Source organism: Telopea speciosissima, chromosome 7 (assembly GCF_018873765.1).
Source record: "Telopea speciosissima isolate NSW1024214 ecotype Mountain lineage chromosome 7, Tspe_v1, whole genome shotgun sequence".
NCBI classification, from domain to species: domain Eukaryota; kingdom Viridiplantae; phylum Streptophyta; class Magnoliopsida; order Proteales; family Proteaceae; genus Telopea; species Telopea speciosissima.
The window spans coordinates 64,532,033-64,559,735 of record NC_057922.1 but is presented as its reverse complement, the minus strand read 5'-3'; the positions used below and the strand labels follow the sequence as shown (position 1 = coordinate 64,559,735).

The 27,703-nt window shown below is 40.2% G+C and overlaps 1 protein-coding gene and 1 long non-coding RNA gene across 2 annotated transcripts in view; both read left to right on the top strand.

Moving 5' to 3' along the window:
* LOC122668844 overlaps positions 1-27,703 on the top strand; it is an 86,187-nt gene that overhangs the window by 20,749 nt on the left and 37,735 nt on the right. Inside the window, exons 7-11 of the mRNA XM_043865394.1 lie at positions 80-279; positions 8,985-9,443; positions 9,625-9,751; positions 9,855-10,052; positions 10,212-10,301. Of these exons, the coding sequence (XP_043721329.1) occupies positions 80-279; positions 8,985-9,443; positions 9,625-9,751; positions 9,855-10,052; positions 10,212-10,301 (1,074 nt within the window). The remainder of the gene's footprint in view (positions 1-79; positions 280-8,984; positions 9,444-9,624; positions 9,752-9,854; positions 10,053-10,211; positions 10,302-27,703) is intronic.
* LOC122668845 lies at positions 19,549-25,807 on the top strand. Its single transcript, XR_006333921.1, has 3 exons — positions 19,549-19,631; positions 25,040-25,044; positions 25,573-25,807. It is a non-coding gene; the product is annotated as an uncharacterized LOC122668845 (long non-coding RNA).

The window sequence follows — 27,703 nt, the reverse complement described above, 5'->3', positions numbered from 1 at the left end:
ACCGACTTTTGGATAGCCTTCACACTGCTGATTTTGTATATGATAAAGAACTAATATTTAAACATGTCTTTCCCTCCAGGTGGCAGATGATTCAACATTATATGGATGCTGTGTATTAGTTGAAGAAGCTGTACAACAACCTTCAGGACTGATTTCCATGATATCAGACAAGCAGACATTCTCAAAATCTTTAAGCCGTCACATCTTAACCACTCCCCGGTGCTATTGCATCCTCTCAAGGCTTCCATTCTTTGAGTTGCATTTTGCTGTATTGAATAGGTGTGCTTGTTGTTTCCTAAGAAATTTAGCTGATATTAGCTTCCAATACCAATTGATCATTTTAGTTTTTAGATTTGTCTGATATCTTATTGTCCTGTCTTTTTGGTTCAGTAAAAATAAGTTTGATGGCAAATTGTACAAATTTTCTTCATCAAAATTATTCAAGTCTGGACATATTATGGACATTTTTGTATATGAATTAATTGATAGTCTCTTTGTATGGATAACTGTTGGAAAATCCTCTATTCCTTGAGCGTTGGCTTTGCAGAGGCTGATGTCATCTTTTGTACTGATACTTTGAATAACATATGAAATTACTTCACATTGCATCGAGAACCCCTGAGTGTCTGGGTTGCTTGAAAAGGTCATGACATCCAATATTTGTTGCTTAATATGGACAGGAGAAACTATGGTGACTGTTACTAGGGTAAGAAGTTACATGATTTTAATGAAGGCTAGGTATGGAACATCCTAACCCCAGACGGTTCACAAATACAACCAAATATAGGTACTGATTTCAGATTTCAGACATGTAACAGTATACAAGCTTGATTCAATCAGTAGATAACACACTGATATCAGCCCCTTAGACTTCCCACAACACCCAACATATAAAGGGTACTACTCCAACTAATAGGAACACAAGGCTGCAGTCTTTATCCTCTATCGCAGACTCAAACAGTGCATAAATTTGAGAACTGGGTTTATAATTCAATAATACAGCAATCAGCCAAGGATTAGGGGAGTTGTTACCAAGGAATGGAAGAGGAGTTGGTGTGGTCCAGACCTCCAAAAATCAGCCTCAGTTGATGGCAGGAACTGTATTTGCAGAACTTTCCTAATTTAGCACATAATAGGTGAACTCCAATATCAGCCACGGCAGTGATACGAAGACCACCCAAGTCAGGTTGAGTGAAGTTCTTGGTGTTGTGAATCAGTGCTCCAAAAATTACTCCATTCCAGCAGTGGGTTGCTGAGATATATAAGCTTGAAGTTGCAGCAGAGAAACAAGGAGAAAACCCAAACCGCAGGGTCTGGAAATTCCTTCTCTGGTCAGCAGCCAAGGCAGCAGTAGGTTGGCTTTTTAAGTGGATCTTCAGTGACCAATACCAGCAGTTCTAATGTGTTCGATTGGTCTTGTTTGTAACCAGAAATAAAATTCGGAAGAAGGGTAGAAAGAGGTATTGGTTGGGAGGCGAAAGGAAGAAGGGGGATAGAATGGGTTGAGCCTCTCACTCTTCCCTGGGCCTCTCATAGGTCTCTCACCTCACTGCATCTGACAGCCAAAGTTTGCAACAAAAGTGTTACTCCAATTTCCAATTCGTGGCCTTCTGTCCATCTTTTTCTCTTTATTTATATTGATGCATGGATTACAAAAATAGAAAGTATCTAGAAAGTCTCTTACAAGAAAATAATTGAGACTTGATCCCTAAGTATCAAAATCCTAACTTATTCTTGACCAACTAAAAGGAAACAAAGGACTGAAATAAATATAGAAACTTCTGATCAGCCAAGGTACAAAAATATTAACTTAAGAAAATAGATACTAAATCTAACTATGGCTATTGCATGAATAAGGAAAGACAAAAATAGAAGCTAATAAAAAATAGAAAGTAGACTATTCCTTCTGCATGCAAACTGCCTTGGGTCCCACAGGATCTTCTAGAAGCATTCCCCACACAAGGCAAATAGGGGCTATGACACTGTTCACGTGAACAGTACCGTGAACAGCGTTTTGGTCTTCAATGCAATCTCCCCCAACTGTCTTGGGCCCCACTCCAGATCTGAAAATACCCTTTCAGCTGCTGGCTCGATGTGGCAGAGTATGGACCACGATATGGCAGAATTTGAATGGGAATTAATGGACAGAATTCAACCCAGGATATGGGCCAAATATTGGCCTACTTGATAGCCCAGTTGATGGACTTGAACTGTATCAGATTTGCAAGTGGTTGTGGCCTTGTTGGTAAGGTTTCAAGCAACATAAATATCGGCTGTTTTGTTTGGTGTTGGGATTTCGTAGGTGAGGTTTCTGATTGTGTGTATTTGACTTCAACTTGGTTCTGTTTGGTGTTGGGATTTAGTAGGTGAGGTTTCTGATTGTGTGTATTTGACTTAACTTGGTTCGTGTAAAATTTGATGGAGAAACAGAATTACTGCTGAATCCTCAGCTTCTTGTTAATATTTCTCCATTTAATGAGGGAATCTTCCCCCCCCCCCCCTTCTTATTTGATAGACAAAGAGAAATTTTGTTGAAGAAAAAGAAACAGGAATAGTTACAGCCGTTTTTCCAATGTGAATGCTTTACAAAAAAAGACTGTTCAAAGCAACAAGGAAGGACTTTATCTCTCAGAAGGTCATGCTTGGAATATTGTTCAGCCTTAGGAAAGCCTTCGATTTAATGTTCCTACGATTCCTTTAGATGGTCTTAGTTAAGATTTATGAATAGGTAAATACAAGAAGTAGGGTAAGAGAAAGGTGAAGAAGAAGAGGAAGAGAGAATAAGAGAAGAAAGTTTGGAGAGAATACAATTGTGTGTTGAGAGATATCTCAACACACATATTAACTTCATTAGTAACTTTTGGAATTACACTGACCTCCCTAGGGAGGTAAATGGAAATAAGGAAATAAAAAGGAAAAATACAACTTAAGTCATGTCTCATAACAAGACAGTGACAGAACTATCCTTATACAAAAAATACTAACAACTCTAACACTCCCCCTCAAGCTGGAGAATAAATGTCATACATTCTCAGCTTGCTCAATAGGCTACTGAATAGACTAGCAACAAGACCCTTGGTAAAAACATCTGCTATTTGATCACCTATCTTCACAAAAGGAGTACAAATGCAACCAGAATCCAGGTTCTCTTTGATGAAGTGTCGATCAACCTCAATATGTTTGATTCGATCATGTTGAACAGGATTATGGGCAATATTTATAGCAACCTTGTCACAATAAAGTCTCATTGGGTCTTTAGTGTCAAAGCCCAAGTCTTGAAGTAGTTTCTTCAGCCATATAAGTTCACATACTCCATGAGCCATGGCTCTAAACTCTGCCTCCGCACTGGATCTAGCTACAACTGGTTGCTTCTTACTCCTCCAGGTAACAAAGTTACCACCCACAAAAGTGCAGTACCCAGAAGTAGATCTCCTATCAGAGACTGAACCAGCCCAATCAGCATCTGTATAACCCTCAATCTGCAAATGGTCATGCTTGGCAAATAGAAGACCCTTTCCTGGACAGGATTCCAAGTACCTAATGATACGATACACTGCATCCAGATGTCCGCTCCTAGGAGCATGCATGAATTAACTCACTACCCCAACTGGCAACTGCATAAGTGATGTCTGGTCGAGTCAAGGAGAGATAGATTAGTTTCCCAACTAATCTTTGATACTTTCTTACATCTATGAGAGTAGTGCCACATTCATCCCCAAGCTTATGATTCGGATCAATGGGGGAAGTTGCTGGCTTGCACCCCATCATGCCTGTCTCTTTCAGAAGGTCCAAGACAAATTTCCTCTGATAGATATTGATTCCTTTCCTTGATCTAGCAACTTCAATTCCCAAGAAGTATTTCAGGAGTCCAAGGTCTTTGTTCTCAAACTGTTTAGCCAAATAAGACTTCAATCTGTTTATCTAAACCACATCATTCCCAATTACCACAATGTCACCAACATAAACAATGAGAGTTGTAACTGTATCATTACCTCTCCTGATAAATAAGGTGTGGTCAGCTTGACTCTGATAATACCCATTCTTCAGGATGGCTTATCTAAATCTCTCAAACCAGGCCTTAGGAGACTGTTTGAGGCCATAGAGAGATTTCTTCAAGAGACACACTTTTCCTTCAGCCGAGGAACAATTGAAACCAGGTGGAGGTTGCATGTATACTTTTTCTGCTAAATCCCCATGAAGAAATGCATTTTTCACATCTAATTGGTACATTGGTCAATCTCTGTTGGCAGCTACTAAAAGAAGAACCCTGATTGAGTTATGCTTGGCTACAGGGGCAAAAGTTTCCTGGTAGTCAATACCATACACCTGACTATACCCTTTTGCAACCAGCCTAGCATTGTATCTTTCCACTGTACCATCGGATCTATATTTGATTGTATAAACCCATCTGCATCCCACTGGAGTTCTTCCCCTGGGAAGATCAACAAGTGTCCAAGTATTGTTTTTTTCCAGAGCCACCATTTCTTCAGACATTGTTTGCATCCATTTTGGATCGGATAGGGCCTCTGTGACATTTTTGGGAATAGAAGAAGACTCAAGGGCAGTAGAAAAGGCAATACCTGTAGGAGAAATAGAGTCATTGGAAACAAACTGGGCTATGGGGTTAGTACATGCTCTCTTCCCCTTTCTCATAGCAATGGGAAGGTCTAATTCAGAAGGAGAAGTATTACCTGACTGGGGAGGATAAGACTGAGGATGTGGATCCAAAGAGGGATTTTGGCAGGGTTCCGTTCCCTTCATCACATACCATGGTTGCTTTCCTCTTTTCTTCAACAAGCATTCACCTCTTATGAATACATGATCTTTGAATCTTGTTCCCTTGTATTCTTTTTCCATGCTAGCATCACCATCACTACTAGCGTCAATATCAACAACAACATCCTCCACTTCTTTGTACTTTCTAATATCAAATAGGAATGGGGAAGTAGAGGTAGGTAAGGCCGTAAGGGAGATAGAAAAGGAATAACATCAGCATCATGTTCACTGCTAGCATTCTCCCCCTGAACAGGATGTTGAATAGAAGAAAAGTAAGGAATAGACTCAAAGAAGGTGACATCTTTGGAGAGAAGTTGCCTTCGGGAAGGGGGATGATAGCACTTATAGCCTTTGGTTGAATCAGAGTAACCCAAGAAGATGCACTTAAGAGCTTTGGGATCAAGCTGGGTGCGGGCTGATTTGTTGACATGAACATAACAAACACAACTAAAGACTTTTGCAGGCAAGGAGAAGACTGAGGATTGAGGAGAAAGAAGAGCCAGGGGAGATTTGGAACCAAGGAGTGGAGATGGCATCCGATTAATGAGAAAGGCAGCGGTTAGAAGTGCATCAGACCAAAAAGTCTTAGGCACATGCATACCAAAGAGGAGACCCCTAGTTATTTCTAACAAGTGGCAGTTTTTTCTCTCAGCCACCCCATTTTGTTGAGGGGTGTCCACACACGCCAGTTGATGGATGATACCGTTATCAGTAAAGAACTGTTGGAGCCCCCCATACATGTACTCACCTCCTTTATCAGACCGAACGATTTGGATCCGAGTACCAAATTGAGTACTGATAAGTTGATAAAAGTCTTTAAAAGCAGCACAAACATCATTCTTTTGTTTCAACTAAACAGTCCAAGTAGACCTAGAATAGTCATCCACGAATGAAACAAAGTTACGAAAACCAGACACAGAAGTAGTAGGGGAAGGGCCCCAAACATCAGAATGAACAATAGAAAAAGGAACAATGGATCTATTACCATGATAAGGATAAGATGTTCGATAATGTTTATCAAAAATGCATGATTCACATTGAAAAACATAAGAAGAAGTGGAAAAGCAGTAAATAAATGAGGTAACTGTCTCCTCATAACATCAAAAGATGGATGACCCAAGCGTTGGTGCCAAAGCATTACAGACTCCAAAGTACTACAGTCACTCCGACCACAAACATAAGCTGCAGCAGTAGATGGTTTTGGTAACCGTGGTTCAAGATGATATAGTCCTCCTTTCTCAGTCCCACTGCCAATAACCCTCTTTGTCTCCTAATCCTGGAAAAGACAATAGGAAGGGAAGAAGGTGACACAACAATTTAAGGATTTGGTTTGGTGACTCACAGATAATAGGTTAGTAGCAAAATCAGGGACATGAAGGACAGACTCAAGGGAAATAGACGGGGTAACTCTCACATTACCCTTACCAGAGACAGAGGAAAGGGAACCATCAACAACCCTTACCTTGTCCCGGCCTGAGCAAATGGAATAGGAGTCATAATACTGTTACATACCAGTCATGTGGTCAGAGGCGCCCGAGTCAATAATCCAAGTGAAAGTAGAGGACGGGGCAGACGAGACCTATAAAGCTGAGGCAGAAGAAGCTGACCCTCCAGAGGCAGTACCAGTGGGAGACCCTCCAAAGTGAGACATAAGCCGGCGGAGGGCTGCAATGTCATCCTGTGAAAGGGAATCAGAACTAGGCTGGGAGACAGATGTTGCAGGCTCCAATGTGACAGAGTGTGCTCTAGCTCCCCCTCGCTTGCCACCACGGGCACCAGAAGAACCACCACGCATACCAGGGGGCTGTCCGTGAAGATCCCAACACCTGCCCTTGGTGTGTCCCAGTTTTCCACGGTGATCACATTTAAATCTCTCACGGTAATGTCCACGAGTTGGCCCTTGGCCTTTTCCCCCCACTTTTCCAGTCTTTGTGGGAACTAGAAACAAGAGCAGATCTCTTAGTAAATGGCACAGTGTCCATAGTTGTTCTCCTGGTTTCTTCACTTTGCAAGTAACTGCAAACTTCATCCAAGGATGGAAAAGGAAGCCTCCCTAAAATCTGTAGACGAATGGGCTCATACTCTGGATTGAGATCACCAAGAAGAGAAAAAATCCGCTCAGTTTCATGATTCTTGTAAACTTTGGCTTCATCTTCAGAGTTTGACAACCGAAGATACCTGTAGTGATCATATTCTTGCCACAAGCCAATAACAGTGTTGTAGTAGTCAGATATGCTCCTATCACCCTGCTTCATATTGATGACCTTTTGGTGAATTTGGTACACTTTTGCATAGTCACCAACTCGATCAAAGGTCCTGGCAACACTATCCCACATCTCCTTGGCAGTATCCTTGTCCATAAATCTCCTACTGATCTCAGGTCTCATGGAGAAAGCCAACCAAGTCATAACTGTGGAGTTCTCAGTCTCCCACTTCATATATCCTGGATCAGTAGTGGCAAGCTCCGTTACAGAGCCAGTGATATACCCCAACATTCCCCTACTTCTAAGGGACATCTTCACAGAACGAGACCAGTCCAAGTAGTTGGTATTGTCCAACTTTACAACAGAGATTTGGGTGTTGGGGTGATCGAAAGAAACCATAGTTGGAGAAGCACTACTTGGCTTGCTAGTAGGTTGGTCCAGTGACCTCAGAATCATTCCTAGTCATGGTGGGTGTGGTTCCAAACAAATGCTCAACACAGCAGAATGGTGATTTGCACAACTAACAAATGGGGAGAAAAAAACTCTACCCAATCACAAGGAAACAGCCAAGTAAATAGTCCAACTCAAAGAAACAGGTTGCATAGTAGTTCAACCAACAACCGAAGGGAAATCCACACTCATAAAGCAATTCGGTTCCACTCCATAATAGTCAAATGCACTGAAATAGGTAATACTACCAAGCAACAAGAGTCATCTATGCTATTTCTGCCAAAAAACAACTCACAGGTATAAAAAACAGATTCTACCGATAACTGAGAATCAGCAAAGGATCGAGCTATGCTCCTCAATCAAGGACTTTTGACAACAGGGCTATTGGGGGTTTGAAAGAGGACCCCTAGGCGATCCAAAAGCTGCAGTTCACATGCCAAATGATAAGAGAGTTGAGGAGGAGATGAGCAGAACACTCTACAGCTGGTGGAAATGCTTTGTCCAGCTTCTAGGGCCTCAAATCCATTCCACGAGCAAGAGAACTCCCTCCATTACTGTTGGGTTGAAAGAAGCAACTCCAAAGAATGCTGTATAGTTGGTATCACATAAAACAACCTCTAATGGAACCCTCTACTTTTCTAGGGTTCCAAGAAGAGGTAAAAGAAGACCAACCAAGCCTTAGTCGACTCTTAAACCAGTGAAGGACTGCTCTGATACCAAGTTAAGATTTATGAATAGGTAAATACAAGAAGTAGGGTAAGAGAAAGGTGAAGAAGAAGAGGAAGAGAGAATAAGAGAAGAAAGTTTGGAGAGAATACGATTGTTATCTCTCAACACACATATTAACTTCATTAGTAACTTCTGGAATTACATTGACCTCCCTAGGGAGGTAAATGGAAATAAGGAAAGAAAAAGGAAAAATACAACTTAAGTCATGTCTTATAACAAGACAGTGACAGAACTACCTTTATACAAAAAATACTAACAACTCTAACAGTCTTTTCCTTTTTATTAATCGGAACCAAGAGTCCAATGCTGCCTTTGGTTAAAATTTTGGCATGTGATGCTTGTATGACCTACATTTAGATGTTTGAGCAGACAAACTTCAAATTGAAGCACTTCTGAGGATGATGATGGCCTTTTATCATCTTTGTGTCTACATGGAGAGGAACAGTGAAGGTGCTAACAGCTGCCTACTTGACTCTGTTTTCTTAATCTCTGTTTTGCAATGTCTTCAATTTTGTGGTGCTTCTCTTTTCATTCTTTAAGGTGTCTAAAGCTGCAGTAAAAATCATGTCTTCATTCTTTTCTTCTCAAATACTTGCCACAAAAGTTGAGAAAAGGGATGTTTGTAGGCAGTTGTATCTAAATATTTGGGAGATTGTCGCTCTTTTCCTTGAATGGTGTCTTTTATGCCGCATGTGTTGTTTGAATGATGATTGACTCTAATATTTTCTGTTCACTCTACTTATTGTTTGTGTTCTTACTTGCTGATTACTGTTATATTGTCATATTTACTTATTTTGGCATTCTGTTTTTATTGGGTTTCGTTAGCATTTTTACTGAAGAAAGATTGGAGCGGTTGACAAAAGGCATGGGTATGTTGGATTTGGATATGCTGGAGGGACATAACAATGAAGAAGAATTACATGAAAAATCTAAAGATATTTTGGCAGAGGATGGTCTAAATGGATCCATGGAAACTTCTGAAATAAGTACAGAAGGTTCTACACCGAGAAAAATTGCAGAGGATGCAAGTCAGGTGGAGGAGCATCAAATGCTTGAGGGGGACTTTGATTTGTTAAGGGAAGGAATCCATAACAGTGTGGTTTCTTCAATTAATTCTGAAACCGGGATGCTTACTCCTAAAGGGGAAACACGGATCTCTGATGTACAGGAAATCTCTGTTGATGAACTTGCAACAAACAAACAAACAATTGAAAGACGCTTACCAGAGGCTGTTCTGCCACTTCTGCGATATTTTCAATATGAAAGCTCGGAATCTTCTATCAGGTATATCATCACTGTTCTCTGTTATCATGGAATCAGGGAGTGCTCACATACAAGTCATGTATTCCAATGCCAGGGACAATTCTAGTATAATGGAAGAGTGATGATTGGGACTACTCCATTGTTGGTTATATTATTTTTCAATAGAACCTGTAACATTTGCAACTACATTTGTTTTGTGCAGTTTCCAAGGTTCACCATGTGAAGACAGGAATTTTAGGAGTGATGGGGATGAAGCTGAAATGGAAGAGGCCTCTTCTTCAGGCCAGGAAGATCCCAGTGATCACAATGACATTCTTGAATGGGCTAAGGTTCTAAGGTTACTTGTATTTATAGTTCCAATGCATTTTAATTCTGCTTGGCCCGATAGTCTCGAACTCTTGTCGATCACGCTTTAATTAATTTGTTTTTCAGGCAAACAATTATGGCTCCTTACAAATAATTTGTGAATATTACCGGTTACGCTGCCCTGCCAGAGGTACAACTGTTACATTTCAACCTTTGGAGCACTTGCCTTCTGTGGAGTTTCACAGGACTGGGGAAACAGTCCTCCATATTGCCAGCTCAACCATTGATATAAGATCATGCAGTAGAAGTCTAGAATTAGCAGAGGTAGATTGCAGTGATAGCTTTGTGGGATTAAATGAGCTACTCTCATATGTATTATTGATATTTACTTATTTAGAATTTTTATCACATTTTATTTACTTTTGTTTGCATTCTGGCAAACATTGTATCTCATTTGTATCTTACAACTGCTGGATTTGCCAGGCACACAATTCATTCTTGGCTGAGGAGGAAGCAACTGCTCTATCAGTATGGACTGTTGCTTGCATATGTGGCTCCTTCCGACTTGAAAATGTATGAATGTTACTGTGCTTCAGATTTAAAGATATGCTGAGAAAGTTATAAACTGTTGCTACAATGATAGTACAATTGATACAACAACAACAACTCAGCCTTCTCCCAACTAAATGGGGTCGGCTACATGGATCCTTCCTCTCCAATCAGCTCTATTCGAGGTCATACTTGATTCAAGGCCTAAGTTATGCTTATGGATGTCTTTCCTCACCACATATCCTAAGGTCATTTTAGGTCTGCCCCTGTCTTTTTTAGTTCGTTCAATCTGAATCAAATCACTCCTCCGTATTAGAGCATTCAAAGGCCTCTGTTGCATATGGCCATGCCACCTCAAACGATTTTCTTATAGCTTTTCATGTATCAAAGGTACTCCCATATTTGCTCTAATGTGATCATTCCTTACTTTATCCTTCCTAGTTTTGCCATCCCAACATCCTCATCTCCGTTACACTGCGTTTATCTATATGATGCTTCTTAACTGCCCAACATTCCGCCCCATACATCATAGTTGGTCGTATGACTGTCCTATAAAAGTTTCCTTTTAAGTTTTAAAGGAATAAGCCGATCACGCAACACTCCGGACGCACCTCTCCACTTCATCCATCCTATTTTAATTCTCTGTGAAATATCATCCTCTATAGTATAACTGATAATTAGTAAATGCAAAGTCGAGATTCTTTTTAATATATGCATACATAGACTTTTTGGACTGGTTACAATGAAGATAAGAACACTAGTCTGAAAGATTGCTGCCATGGGTAAAATGAAGTCCATTCCTTGAGTGTGTCTCTGCAGTATGTATGGCATTTTTTCTTTTTTCTTATTACTTGTGAGTTGTGACACTGGTATATTTAATTTGTTTCTCTTTTTCTTATTACAGCAATAAAATGTAAACTTCTTACTTATTTTGTTTCTTTATTTTGTTCTTTTATACCCCACTCAGTAGCCCTGAACATTGTATTAAATCTCGTTTCGGAAGGCCATTTTGGCCAGACTGAAATTTCCGAGATACCGAAATTTCGCCGAAATATTTTATTTTTTTCACTGAATTTTGCTTGGCCATTTCTGGGTGTATAATGCCAAAATAACAAAACGAAATGACCGAAATAACCAAAATTTCGACGAAATGGTGCATTTTGTAGACCGAAATTACCGAAATATTGCATTTTTTCATTTCGACATAGCATCTTGTTTCAGCCTGGCCAAAATTTCTGATATTTCGGCGGGATTTTAAACTATGGCTTTGAAAGGCCTAGTCTTGTCAAGCCGCAAAGTGCAAGAAAAACCGAAAGGCATTTAATCTCCTGAGTCATGAGGTATGAACTTGATGTAGGATCTGGACACACAGAATGCATCTCTCTCTAGATATGTGTTTGCATGTGGATGCATGCATGTGTGTGTGTGTGTGAGAAATTATGTAAAAAAAATATTGAAACCAGTAGGGGTATCAAATTAACCTGCAATTGAGGTGCCAAGAAGGTTTATGCTCTCTTGAAGTGGTATCACTTGTGTGATACTAAAAGATCCAATGTTAAACATCTCACCCCAAAAAGGCTTGTGATGCAAGGTAGTTTATTTGAAGTGAAAAGGGGGTGTTTTTACTTGCTTGGAATTTATAAGGTTTTGACATGAGAGTTTATACTCAACCATAGTTCAAGGTTTTGTCGAATTTTCTTGAAATATTTCGGTTTTGACAGATGTCGAAATGAAACCTTGAACGTATGGAGGATTGCAGTTTTTTGGTCAAAATTTCTTTGTTTCGGTGAAATTTTGATGAAATGTATCATTTTGATCAAAACAATACATTCCTTCAACATAAAATGCCAGGTTTTGAACAAAATGGGTTGAAATTTTGATCCATTTTGTTCAAATTTTTTTGTATCGGTGAAATTTTGACGAAATGTATCATTTCGACCGAAACAATACATTTCTTCAACATAAAATGCCAGGTTTCGAACAAAATGGGTTAAAATTTTGATCCATTTCGTTCACTTCACTGGTTTCGACAGAAAGGGTTGTGGCAACCTTATTTTTTGTGATTTTTGGCCAAATCACTCCCATGCTAGTGTGGAACAAGTTGTTGGGTTGTAGTGGAACGCATCAAAAGCGAAGATTTGGTGCATTTGTGGAAAATTTGTGCACGATTCAAAGTTGAAGGTATATATATCACTTCCCCAAAAAATAAATTTTCATAAAAAATAGGGTAAATACTTGGTGGTTGGTACAGTCAAACTACCATTTTGGGTGTGTTTTTTAAAATTTTAGGGTTCTACTATGTTTTGAGGACCTAAAATAAGGTTTCCTAGAAGTTTCGTGACCTAATTTGATTATTTGGGCCTCAAAACCAACCATTGGAACCTTCTAGTTTTCGACTGAAATTTTGCGGTTTCACGAAATAGTTCGGTTTCGAGCGTGGTTGAAACCAGGCTCAAAACCTGGAAATTGAAACTATGTACTCAACTTAACTCAACTCAACCTTATCCCAACTAAATGGGGTCGGCTACATGTATCTCTTTTCTCCATTCAGCTTTATTCAAAGCCCATACTTGTTACTAGTCCTAAGCTATGCATGTCTTTCCTCACCACTTCGAGGCCCATCCCTAGCTCTTTTAGCTCCTTCATTCTAAATCAAATCACCCCTCTATACTGGAGCATTCAAAGGCCTTTGTTGCAGATGTCCATGCCACTTCAAAGTACTTTCTTGCAATTTATCATGTCTCGGAGCTGCCCTAAATCAGCTCTAATTGAAACTAACTAAGGAGTTTTTATAATTAGGTAAAATGTTTCCTTGCATGGACAATGTGGGAAGCGTCCTAGATGGATGGCTTATTATGCTATATAGACAAGGTGATTTGGTCATTATAACCATTGGATAAATGGAGAATTCCCTGGATAGGCGACTTCATAGTTGTCAAGGTGTCGCCTAGGTGTCTAGGCGCCTTGGTCACCTTGTTGGTGTCGCCCTGCGTCTAGGCCTCCTCCAATGGACCAACGCTTTGGGTTGCCTAGACGCCATGACAACTGTGGGTGACATGTTAAATTTTGGTGGCTTATCTCAATTATATGGTCCATCATGCATGGTTTCAAATGTATGAACCACCATGTATGGTGAGACATATGGTGAAATGTGAAATCATTGGTTCACGCAGTGGCAGTGTGTTCGGAGCTGATTTCGGAAGGCTTAGTGGCAGAATTGGGAAAAATTATTAATATAAGACTAGAACCAGAATAGGTCTAATCCCAGTCGGGATCAAATAGAAAACCTACAATGAATAAAAAGAGAACAATAGGATCTCAAATTGGTTGGAAGAGAATGATGAGATCTCAAATTGTTAACCACCAAAGGAAGAGAACAATGAGAACTCAAATGAAGGAACAATAACCTGCTGAAGTAGCAAATGGGTTGAATACTCTTCTTGAAAGTAGGATGAAACCCAAATAGAAGACACGATCAGAACAGAGATCGAACAGCCTTAGGGTTTTGAAACCCTAGTTTCTTTTGGATCGATGGTGGGGTTGTTCCCTGCTGTACCGGCTGATGATGTTGGATCTTGGCAGCAATGGTATGATGATGAGACTCCAAGATATCGATGAGAACAATCTGCAGAAGAAAAATCCCAGCAACTTGAAGAGTTCTTGAGATCGATTGGACAGTTTTAAGGTTTGAAACCTAAACCCAATGGAAGGTGATGGGGGAAGGGAATGGGTATCTCACCCTAGATCTCTGACCTATCCTATCTCAAAATTTTCACAAAGTCTCGAGCCAATATTCATTAATCCAATTCGTGTACAATCCTTGCCTCCCTTGCCAACTTATATAGAAGACTCAAAAATAGACTTAGATACTAAAACAGAAAGGCCTAACCCTATCCTTAACTAATAAGGTAACCTACTTAACTAAGAAAGTGAAATAATAAAGGAAATAGACTCAAAACAGGAGTCTAACTAAACTAATGGAGTGAATCCCGTTTTCCTATTTTCTAACCATATTTTAGGCTCATTAAATTGGCCAATTACAAAGTAAACCCATGGGATCAAAAGCCCAACGCCTACATAACCCAACCCAAAGCTTATTTTCAATAAAATAAGCCCTCTAAGTGACTTATCTGCATCAGTTATCTACATGAAAAATGTAGTTCGTTGATTCGTGGTTCTAATGCAATTAGTCGTTCCAATGTCGGACGAAGGAGTTATGATGATTTTCGTATCGTTATGCAGAATTTTTGGAATTCCTATTTTGCTCTAAACGTCACTTTAAGGGCATTTCTGGGTTTCTTAATGGCATATTCTGGAGTATCTTAAAACATGATAGATGTAGCTCTTTGAGTCTTCTTTCAAATGGCACAAGTTTCAAATCATTCCAATGGGATGAGACAGATACAACTGTTTTCCCGACGATGCACAGAAGATGGCCAAACCAGGTGGTTCAACCAAGGACGAATTTTGAACTCAGGTTTCTTACTATTTAATGAGTCATTAAGGCTTTAGTCCTTAACTCTCAGATTTGCGAAAAGAGAGACGTGAGGAGAGAGCGACCTCAAGGAGACAAGAGAGTGAAAGAGGAGGAAGAAGACCATTGTTTGATTGATTCATGCACATGATTCATTGAGAAGCTTGGAAATCAAGGAGATTCTTCATTCTTGCAGTCAAGAGAGGAGATTGAAAGGAAGAACTTCATTATTGGTTCTTCTAGAGCGGGATTACACAGGCTGAGGTAATCTGCACCGCAAATCCATATTTTTATTGTTCTAGGATTATGTTTAATGTTGAAAGACCTAGACCATTGATGTAAGTTGGGGATTTGTTATTTACTGATTCTATAGTGTAGACCTAGCAAGTTGGGGCTTGTTTAGAGTTTGGGGATTGTAGTCCTTGCCTTTGTGTTGTCAAGGATTGAAGTAGGAGAGGATGCTATTGAGTTGTTGTTGCAGCTAGAACTCACCATCGGGGTTGTAACCCTTGGCTTTTGTGTAGGCAAGAGTTGAAGCAGGATAGGTTGTTCCTAAGCCATTGCTGCAGTAAAAAATCACTAGTAATTAGGTAAATGCTGAGGTTAGTTTGACCATTACTCCGTGGATGTAGGCACACTGCCGAACCACATAAACTCCTGTGTCATTGTGGTTGTTTATCTTTATTTCTAGATGTGGTTATGCACCTCCTGGTTGGCCTGACCAATTGTGATTGGGAGGCAGGAGGGTATACAAAATTGTAGACTGGTAAAATTGGGGTGACCCAACCAGTTGGTGTTTGTACCAGTGCGTATCAGTGTTTGTGGTTGTGCATCTATGTGTGCGAGCCAATAGCGAGACTAGGACGTCAGTGTGATTAGCAATGAGATTGTGTTGCGAGTGCCTTGTTGTGATAGTTGATATTCAGACAGTGCCATCAGTGTTGGGAATAGCAAGGGTGTTCCATAGGTGGTTTGGGAATTAATTCGGAAATTTTTTTTGACCCTGATTCATCCCTTCTCAGTGTCAACCTGAGAATATCACATTAAGTAATTGTTATTTCCTCGGTTGCTTAGGATCTTTGTTAGTAAATATGCGTATCCGAACGTTTAAATCAAAAAACATTTTATGCTGCACTTTACCGTATTTTTATTTAAAAACGCGTTTTTTATACATTAGAGTATTAAACACGTTTAAATACGTATTAAACAGATTTAATACTTTTTAAAACCTAATGTTAAAAAAAAAAAAAAAAAAAAACTAAAACTAAACTAAAACTAAACAAAATCCTCAACGAACGAACATCGTTTCCCATTCTCTTCGAACGAACCCTAGTAGCCGCTGCCCAGCCAGCCCCCCAATCCCCAATCATCTTCTCCATCTCCGTTCAACGGCTGCGGCGAATCTTCCTACAAGGATCAAATCCTCAACGGCGACGGCGACGGCGACTGCTTCTCTTCTCAATCTTCAAGGCCGATCTGTTCCTCTTCTTCTCCGTCCATCTCGTTGTAACTTGTAAGTCTTTTCTGAAATCTCAGGCCATTAGATCTGCGGCAGAAAATAAAATTTCAGCCCATCAAATTTCTGCCATTGATCGTCACTTCTGAAATTGTACTCCATTGGAAGATCAGATTTGATTTTCTATTTCAGATTATGTTTCTTATATCAAAAGGAAACTGAGTGGGAATAGAAAGACAAGACATCATTTTACAGAAAAGGAATAAAAAGATGAAAAAAAAAATGAAAAACTCTCAATTAGAATCTGAAAGACATAACATCCCCTCACCATGAACATGAGCCCGGTTCTATTGCAAATATAAGAATGGATTGATTAATTGATGGAAATAATCTGATATATTACCCCCCCCTCTGATGTAGCCTAGGTGAAATAAATCTCACTTAGGACCAGGTTCTGTTTTAGGGTTGGCCAAATGGGCAGTTTAGGGTAACTAGGGCAAAATTAGGGTTAGGAATGGGAGATTGAGTTAGGGTTTTATTGGGTAATGGTCTGCAGAATTTTAGGAGTCTATTAGAATAGGTTTTAATGAGGTTTGAATAAGAAATAGAAATTCAGAAATATTAGGGTTACGGTTTTGGGTTTTCAGATTTAGGATCTAAGCTGAAACTAGGGTTTAGGAGCAGATTTAGGGGCTGGGCTTTAGGTCGAGTTTTCCTAGCAGGGAGGGGGTGGTTCGGCTGGACTTTGGTGGGGTTTTGATGGCTGGTTAGGTCTAGGCAGATCTTAGGGTTTCTGGGTTTTTATGTTGAGGGAGGGATTTAGGGTTTGTAGTGGATAGGTGAGGCTGCAACTGAGATCGAGTGGGAGGGTTACTGTGATGGACCTGTGGTTAGGTTTTGAGTGTAATCTGATGAGGGAATAGGGCTGTGATGAATGTAGATGAAGCTAGGGTTTGGGGAAGTCGATTAGGTTAGATGGAAGTAAGAAGAAGAGATGATAAAGTTGCAGGAACTTGTAACTCTTACTGGAATTGCAGAATTTCAGCAGCAGCAACCTTGAAGAACTTGAAGGAAGAAGAAGACGAACCTCCCGATCTGCAAGATGCAAGGAGTCGCCGGATTACTCCAGCCCTAGCCCTTGATATTACTCACAAGGGGTCTTGATATGACACACAAGACAGGGAAACAGCAGCAGTCATGGCGGCAGCAGCAAGAAGAAACAAAATTTCAAACATAATAGGTGGGGGAGCCTCCCACGATTCCACTATTTATAATAATAAAGGGGGGCCTAAAGGCCTTACAAATAATCAATCTAAAGCAATCCTAATCAGATTAGGAGTTGGGATTCCTAATCTGAATCCTAATTATAAAACATAGAATAGACTTATACTCTAAATAGGAGTATAAGTGTAAACAACTAAAACAAATAAAATAAAATACTAATCCCTCTAAAATCGTGGAGGGGAACTAAGAAGATAAACCATGAAAAAGACTGTTTTAACCCTAGGCTAAAAGAACAAACAAATAAAAAGGCTCCAACGAAAAATCAAAGAACAGCCAAATTAATCATGGTTTCGGCTTCTGCATCACCCTCCCCCTCCCCCTCCCCCTCCAACTTGCAACAATTCTGTACGTACCTTCTTATTATTCTGCCCAAATGAGTTTAGGTAACCCAAAGTAGGGAGACTACTTCCTTCTATGAATTTACATTGGATTGGGGAGTCATTAGCACATGTAATGTAGTCCTAGATAGGTTGGAGACCTACTAGGAGCCAGATAACAGAATAAATAGCAAAAAGGGGCTGCTGGTTCACCTGGACAGCCTAGGTTTTAGGTTAATTCTAGGGTTTAGGATGGGAATTTGGGAATGGGTCTTATATGGTTTTAATATGCAGGTTTAGGGGATTATTTTGGTATAAAGAAAATAGGATTTGGTTAGGTTTTAAAATTCTGCAGATTTAGGGTTAGGGTTTTGGGTTTTAGGGTTAAGGGAAACTACCAAAACTAGGGTTTCTAGTGGGCTGTGAGGGCTGGGCTTGGGATCGAATGTAGGGGACTGTGAGAGGAGGATTCGACCAGGATATGGTCCAATTCTGATGGTCAGAATGGCCTGTGGGAAATTTAGGGCTTAGGGGGCTCTTATGAAGAAGAAGGATTTAGGGTTTTGGGTGATGAATATGGGCAGCAGCTGGGATTGAGTGTAAACCATGGTGAGGGGAGGCTATGGCTTAAATTTGAGAGGATTCTAATGGAGAAACAGATCTGGACAGAATTGAGATCCTCCTAGGGTTTATGAAAATAAAACGGAAAATTAAAATTCAAACTCACACTGGAATCCACTGGCAGTAGCTTGAATGTTTGAAGGATGAAACCACCTTCGAAGAGAGATCCTCCCAGCCGTCACGGCGTAAAGAGTCGCAGGAATCCATCCACCCTTCCACCTTGAAGTCCACAATGATGCACACTCACATAGGGGAGCAAGGAACAGCAGCAATGGCAGCCACGAAATCTGTTTTTTTTAAATTCAAATAATCTGTGGGGGAGCCCTCCACGATCTACTTTATTTATAATAAAGGCCTAAGCCAAATCCTAGTACAACTTAATGTCTCTTCCTTCTAAAATCGTGGAAGGGAGAGTTATGATCTAACTTAATTAAATTAAAACAGTAAATGTCCTAACTACCCCTACTAACTTAAAATAAAAGAATCTAACTTAAAAACAACTAATTTAAAGTAGATTCCATATTAGCCAATAGGATATAAGAACCTATTAATCAATAGGAACACTTCACTTAAATTAGCCCCATTGAACCAATTGGATGCAACCAATTCTAAACCGGTTCAATCTAAAAACAAGAAAATAAACTAAGTATGGAAAATAATAAATCCTAATCTATGGCTCCCTATTCAAACCCTAAGTTCAGGGCCTCTTCTTCTTCTTCCTTCTTGGAGCTGCATCAACATGTTATAGGAACCTGGTTGCTAGTGAAGTGTCCACTGTTCTCTGGATTTTCATAACCAGCCAATATAGCTTCCGCATAGAAATCGACATATATGTAACTGAAACTCAATTAAGAATACATGAATAACAAGGATAATTTAGTTGATAAAATATGCTATTATTTTGTTTATTAGGTGGTGAATGTCTGTTACATAGTGAATATATACCCGTATTTTGCTTATAGAGTAGCCGTATTAAACACATATTAAACGCGTATTGTATTATTGGCATATGTGTTTTATTACGCCAGATTTTTGAAAGTATTATTGCCATCTAGTCCATTTAATTGCCGTACGTATCCATTCCCGTTCAATTGCCGTTCCTGAACTTACTAACTAAGCTTAGGATAGGATAGAGTTTTGTATGAATAGAACTCCTATTCCTACTTTGGATAGAGTTTTAATCATGTGGGGCACCTATTCTAGTTGAGATTTAGGTTAGGAAAGCAAGTAGAAAAGAGGGGAAGAAGTTGAGGAGGAAGAAGGAGGAGACAAGAGAGAGGAGAAGAGAATATTTCGGTTGTAATAGTTGTGTTGGAGAGACTTCTCCACACTGCTCTATATTACGTGAATAGAACTAATAGACTTATTACATACATCTCCCTAGGGAGGTAAACGGTAAAATGAGACAAATAAGATAAAATACATAATAAGGCAACTAATCCATAGTCTAGTTCCCAAACTACCCCTGTTACATATCTACTAACAACTCTAATACTCTCCCTCAAGTTGGAGAATATATATCATGCATTCCCAGCTTGCTTAGGAGAGAACTGAACTGAGGAGAGGCAAGGGCCTTGGTGAGGATGTCTGCCAGCTGATCATCGGTCTGCACAAAAGGAGTACAAATGCAGTCAGAGTCTATCTTCTCCTTGATGAAGTGTCTATCAACCTCAATATGCTTAGTTCGGTCATGCTGAACAGGGTTGTGGGCAATACTGATGGCAGCCTTGTTGTCACAATAGAGTCTCATAGGGCCTTCAGTGTCAAATCCCTGTTCCTGAACAAGTCTTTTCAACCATATGAGTTCACACACTCTATGAGCCATAGCTCTAAATTATGCTTCTGCACTAGATCTAGCTACAACATGCTGTTTTTTGCTCCATGTTACCTCCCATAAAGGTACAATAGCCGGTAGTAGATCTCCTGTCTGTAATAGAGCTAGCCCAATCGGCATCAGTGAAACCTTCCACTCTCAAGTGATTGTGTCTGGCATACAACAGTCCTTTACCTGGGGAAGACTTCAAATACCTAAGAATGCGATACACGGCATCCAAATGGCCACTCTTGGGAGCATGCATGAATTGGCTCCCCACTCCCACTGCATAGGAGATATCTAGGCGTGTAATAGCGAGATAGATAAGCTTCCCAACCAGCCTTTGGTACTTTCCCGCATCAACAAGAGAAGGACCATAATCTTCTCCTAGTTTGTGATTCTGCTCAATTGGAGAATTTGCTGGTTTGCAGCCCAACATCCCTGTCTCTGTCAATAAATCAAGAACAAACTTCCGTTGATATATGTTGATTCCTTTCTTGGTCCTTGATACTTTAATTCCTAAGAAGTACTTCAAGGGGCCCAGATCTTTGATCTCAAACTGTTGTGCCAAGTATCTTTTCAGTGTACCTATCTCAGTTATATCATCACCGGTGACCACAAAATCATCAACATAGACAATGAGGGCTGTGATGGTACCACTGCCCCGCTTGGTAAAGAGAGTGTAATCAGCTTGGCTTTGGGAATATCCATTCTTCGGAATAGCTTGTCGGAAGCGTTCAAACCATGCCTTTGGTGACTGTTTGAGACCATATAGTGCCTTCTTGAGGAGGCACCCTTTCCCTTCAGCTGAAGGCATTTTGAAGCCTGGTGGGGGTTGCATGTATACTTCCTCTTCAAAGTCACCATGGAGAAAGGCATTCTTTACATCTAATTGATATAATGGCCAATCTTTGTTGGCAGCCAGTGATAAAAGAACTCCTATAGAGTTATGCTTAGCCACAAGAGCGAATGTCTCCTGATAGTCAATCCCATAGACTTGACTATACCCCTTGGCAACCAACCTTGCTTTGTATCTCTCAACAGTACCATCAGATTTATACTTGATTGTATAGACCCATCTACATCCAACTGGAACACGTCCCTTGGGAAGATCCACCAGTTGCCAAGTATCATTTTTCTCAAGAGCCATCATCTCTTCAGACATAGCTTGTCTCCACTTTGGATCAGACATAGCATCATTAACATTCTTGGGAATAGAAGCTGTAGAAAGAGCAGTAATAAAGGCAATACTTGTAGGAGAAAAAGCATCATAAGAAACAAACTGGGCTATAGGATTAGTACAAGCTCTTTTCCCTTTTCTAACAGCAATAGGAAGGTCTAAATCACATGCAGGAGAAGGGATGTCACCTGGCTGAGAGTGATGAATCTCAAGATGTGGATCTAGATCCAAAGAGGACTCTTGGTAGGTCTGCTTTCCTTGGTTATGTATGCCTTCTCCCTTTTTGTATCTAATGTGGTAATCCTTCTCCTTACTCGGACCACTTTCAACCACCAATTCTGTATTCACACTTGATTGATCACCAGTATTAACCACATCCACTGTTTTGTGTGTACCAATGCCAAACATAAAAGGAGAGATAGGGAGAGGAGAATGAAGGAAATCAGCAGCCTGTTTAGTTCCACACTTCTCCCCCTGAAGAGGATGCTGAGAAGGGGCAAAGAAAGGAATAGATTCAAGGAAGGTGACATCCTTGGAGATAAGACACCGACGAGAAGGGTGGTAGCACTTGTAACCCTTGGTAGTAGAAGAATACCCAAGGAAGAGACACTTGAGGGCTTTGGGATCTAGTTTAGTGCGTGCAGATTTGTTTATATGCACATAACAAACGCAACCAAAGACTTTAGGAGGAAGAGAGAAAGCAGAAACCTTGGGGAGATAAGATGTCCAAGGGAGACTTGATATCAAGAAGTTTAGTAGGCATGCGATTGATGAGAAAAGAGGCAATGAGAAGAGCAGCAGACCAAAAGGTCTTGGAGACATGCATACCAAACAAGAGACTACGGGTGACCTCCAATAAATGGCGATTCTTCCTCTCAGCAACCCCATTTTGTTGGGGTGTGTCAATACACGCTAGCTGATGGAGAATGCCATTATCAGTAAAGAAGGTTTGGAGGCCACCAAACATGTATTCTCCCCTTTTATCAGATCGAACAACTTTGATCCGAGTGTCAAACTGAGTAAGAATCATCTGATAAAAGGTTTTAAATGCATCACAAACATCACTTTTATGTTTCATAAGAACAGTCCAAGTAGCACAAAAAAAATCATCAACAAAGGACACAGAGTAACGATAGCCAAACAAAGAGGTAGTAGGGGAAGGTCCCCAAACATCAGTATGCACAATATGGAAAGGAGCGGCAATTCTATTACCATGATATGGATAAGAGGAACGAAAATGTTTGGCAAACATACATGGTTCACAGTGAAAAACATGAGAAGAAGCAACAGAAGAAAATAAGTGAGGCAACTGTTTCCTCATTACAACAAAAGATGGATGGCCAAGACGACAATGCCATGACATAATAGACTCCAAAGAGCTACTATCATTACGTCCACACACATAGGACTGAGCTGTGGGCAAAAAAGGTTAAAAAAGATAAAGGCCTTGCTCCTCACGTCTACTACCAATAATCCTCTTCGACACCAAATCCTGAAAAAGACAATGAGAAGGAAAAAATGTGACACAACAGTTCAAAGAATTAGTCAAATGACTCACAGATAGAAGATTAAAAGTAAGGTTAGGGACATGAAGAACAGAAGTAAGAGAAATAGATGATGTAACAGGGATACAACCCTTATCAGAGATGGAGGAAAGGGAACCATCAGCTACCCTAACCTTATCCTTGCCAGAGAAAATGGTATAGGAATCATAATAATGGGACGTACCAGTCATGTGGTCAGTGGCACCAGAGTTAATGACCCAAGACTGGGCTGCAGTAGAAGCTGAGGTGGAAACTTGCAAAGCTGAGGATGAAGAAGAGCTGGCCACTATGGGTGTGGGAGATGTGCTCAGCTGTGACATGACTCGGCGAAACACTGCATCTGCCAAAGTGGAGTCATCATGTGGAGCATCTGCCTCAGTCATCATAGAGTGTGCTCTAGCTCCCCCTCTTCGGCCACCACGACCACGTGTGCCAGGACGACGACCATGAAGTGACCAACACCTATCCTTGGTGTGCCCAGTCCGCCCACAATGATCACATTTAAACCTGTCCCTACCAACTCCATTGGCACCAACTGTCTCCACTGCACTGGCTACCTCACGGTTAGGCCCCTGGCCTCTACCACCTCCACGGGTATCTTTGGAAGAGCTAGAATTGAGGGCTGACCTCTCAAGAGAAGATACTGGAGCTGGTTATATAGCAACACGCCGAGTCTCCTCACTCTGTAAGTAACTACAAACCTCACTAAGAGATGGAAGGGGAGACCGACCTAAAATTTGGAGCCTGATTGGCTCATAGTCAGGGTTCAGATCACCAAGTAAAGTGAAGACACGCTCCTTTTCAAGAGTCCTATATACCTTTGCTTCATCCTCTGGGTTGGTCAAATGAAGATCCCTGTAGTGGTCATACTCCTCCAAAAGACTAAGAAAAGCATTGTAGTATGCAGAAATGGTCTTGTCACCCTGCCTCATTGAGTTAATTTTTTGGTGAAGTTGATAGACCTTGGCAGAGTCACCCACTCTATCAAAAGTCTGGGAGACACTGTCCTAGATTGCCTTGGCAGTTTCTTTTCTTATAGACCTTCTCCCAATCTCGGGTGTCATGGAGAAAATTAACCATGTCATGACTGTAGAGTTTTCGGTCTCCCATTTGTCATAGGTAGGTGAACCAGGCTCTGGAGCTTTGATAGTACCAGTAATGTACCCAAGTTTCCCTTTGCTCTTAAGGGAAAGCTTCACAGAGTGTGACCAGTCCAAGTAGTTAGTGCCATCAAGCTTCACAAAGGAAATCTGTGTATGCGTGCTCTCATAAACCAACTGAGGGGCAGCTAGAGTGGGCTGTGAATCAGCAGTACCAAGCACAGATGTATCCGAATCAGGCATATTGGCAGGGAAACGACACTTGACCATAAACAAGAACACCAAAGACAAGTGGGGAGTACACACTCAACCCAAATAGACAGATTGGTGTCTTGCACAACTGGGGAGTAACCTCTACCCACACACAAGCAAGAAATCCAACAAACAAAGATAGGATAACACACTGCCTAAGCAGTTCCAGCAGCAAATCCTTAAGCAGGACTTAAATCAAGCACCTCTAGTGCATCTCAACATCATTCCAGCAGGCAGCCACTTCATAATCAGTAAAAAGAAACAGCAAAAGAGCTCCAACTAGTAAGCTTCAAATGTAACAACATGTAAACAATGCAAACCTTCCATTCTCAGCAGCTCATAACACAGAAAAAAGAAATTCCAGCAAGGACAAGTTGGACCAGCCTTCACCCAAACACTTTCCAAGCAGCAAAAAACACTTAACAATGTTCCAAAATTTCAAACAAGATGTCCATAATCATTTCTCAACTAAGAGAGGAGCCTACTGTACTCCAAATGCAAGAATAGGGACCAAATATCAGTTTCAGCTTTACCTGGGCAGAAATAAAGGCCACACGAAAATGAGCTATGCTCAAACCAGATCCACATCCATCAAGAGCAAACACCTGATGCATAAATAGGGCCCTTGTACGATCTTAAGGAGCTACTCCATGATCTAAACACAGCCTGAGATGAGAAGAGACAGGGCCTGCAACATAACCTGGCGGAAACCCTAGTTGAGGCTTGGTGAGCTCCAAAACTTCATGAGGGCTTCAATGTAGCTCAAGGGACAGCTTCAATCACTTGAATAGGTTGTAAAGAACCTATTTCAGACTCCTTCAATAAGCAGTTTACATAAGAGCCTCCTCCTTGGAATCCTTTATGTTCTTGGATTCCAAAGAGGGAGAAAAATGGGAACATGAAGGATGGAGACGACTCTCAAACTCTAAGCTCTGATACCAAGTTGAGATTTAGGTTAGGAAAGCAAGTAGAAGAGAGGGAAGAAGTTGAAGGAGGAAGAAGAAGAAGAAGGAGGAGACAAGAGAGAGGAGAAGAGAATATTTCGGTTGTAATAGTTGTGTTGGAGAGACTTCTCCACACTGCTCTATATTACTTGAATAGAACTAATAGACTTATTACATACATCTCCCTAGGGAGGTCAAAGGTAAAAAGAGACAAACAAGATAAAATACATAATAAGGCAACTAGTCCACAGTCTAGTTCCCAAACTACCCCTGTTACATATCTACTAACAACTCTAACAATTCTACCTAGTTAAGATAATAGTTTTAGTTAAAAGGGACATCTATTCCTATTATGGATAGAGTTTCCTATTTCAATTACACTTTCCTTTCCTATTGTAAGTACACTTTTAGTTTCTATATATTGATATAAGCGCCATCTCTATATGATTTTGATGAATAAAGAGATGGCTTTTGCTGTTTGTGGTCTGTGTGATTCAGATTCTGGTTGTGTGACCCAACTACCCTATTGGTGAGATTCCAATACTTCTGGTGGGACTCCACTAAGGCTTGGTGAGAATTTTGGTCATATCCTCCTCTCTAAACTTCTTCTTCATTGATTAATTCCTGCAACAGGTCATTTCTTTACCTAAGTTCATGTGCATGCTATAAATCTGAAACCTTCATTTTCTTACTTCTTGTTATTGATACTTCAATTGTGATTTCATATTGTTCAATCTTATTGATGCAGTATTGCTTCTGTGGACCGATCTGAACCCGATTGGAGACCTAGACTGAGAATCGGGTTCAAATTTGGTTTTTGGCTTGTAGGATATTTAGGATTTTATTTATTTCTTTATTGGGATAGATAACATGTAATTTTTTATTCTATTGGGTAGATTAAATAGGAGATAGCTATGCAAGATCAAGTTTCCTAAAGCTTTCTTAGTTTCCGACATAGAATAGATTTCTTTTTCAGTTGGGTTTCTTCTTTTATATAAGCATGTAACTGATGATGGAGATGATAGAGAATGAATTGAGTTTGTTTTTGGTTGAAGCCTGCGTGGCCTTCGAGGTATAGCCGGGTGGCTGTGGAGTGTTTTTCTTCTCCCCCTCCTCTTCTCCTTCTTCTTCTTCTCCCTTCCCTTACCTGCGATTCCCTGTTCTGGGTGACCAAACATTCACTCATGTTTGGGGCCTGATCTTACCTATTCTTCTTTCACCCTTATCCTTATCGAATTTTGTTCTGTGACTTCTTCACCTGTTCTGTTCTGTATTAGCGCCTTAGCGGTAAAGTGGTCATAGAATATTTCATTGGAACTCCTTCGATATAGCTCTGATTACCAGAGACTTTGGTCGAAGGCAGTCCTTCCATATGCGACGTGAACCATAGAACCTCATACCTGAAAGTCTCCTAAGCTATATGAGTTGCAAACCAGCAATTATAGCTGGTTGCTACAGTACCGCTACATCCAATTTCAGATGTTTTCTATTAATTACTTAGAGATTTTCTTTAGTTGGATTCAATAGGGCTTTGAGTTAGAAACCTAACCACAGAGTTTCAGCTTGTTTGAGCCCCATACGAGTCAGAATATCCAATTGAAGTTAGAAAGGGTTTACCACTTGTTGCAGCTCCTGTCATGAGGTTGAAGAAAGGGATTGATTTCTGTATTTACCAATAAGCTCTTCGTTTGTTTAATAAGTCCTCTTATTCTTATTTTCCTGTCTTATCCCCCATCTTTGCCTAAATTCCAGGCACATCCCTCTCTCTCAAATTTAATACCTTATTCAGTCCTAGCCTTTATGTGCTTTATCAAAACAGGTCTTGAGGTTACTCTAAAATTATGATACTGCTACTATTGCTATTATTTGAGTTTATATCATTCAGAGTGGGCCCATAGCGATCCAAAACAGGGATTCTTACCCTGGGATTGCATTACGGATCCTACCATGAACCTATCTGTGGTTTTAAATTTTGAATCTGATCTCAGATCATTAGATTCCTATTGTCACTAGGATTACTAGTTTGCTCAGATTTATTCTTTGATTTCCAGTTTCTAGTAGTGGATTTTGCTTTGCATCATTTCTTAAAATATTGTTCAGTCTCTATTCTAAAGTCCATCAACTGTTGTTACTTATCTGAGTAAGTCTACTGCTGACCTGAAATCAGAAATCACCCAGTACTGATATCAATTCTTGTTTTAGAAGTCCCATCTCAAGTAAGAGTTTTCTGTTACTTTGAATTTGACCATTGGATCAAGTTCAATTTTTGAGAGTCTGTTCCTATATCTGAATGTATTAATCCATTGGAATTTGATTGAAATCTTAGATCCAGATTACTGATTATCACTTATCCTTTAATTCTGCTCTGTATTTATTCACTGTGATTTTGTTTTAATCTGGGTTTCTGAAACCTAACCCTTTAAGCTTCTAGAAACCCATCA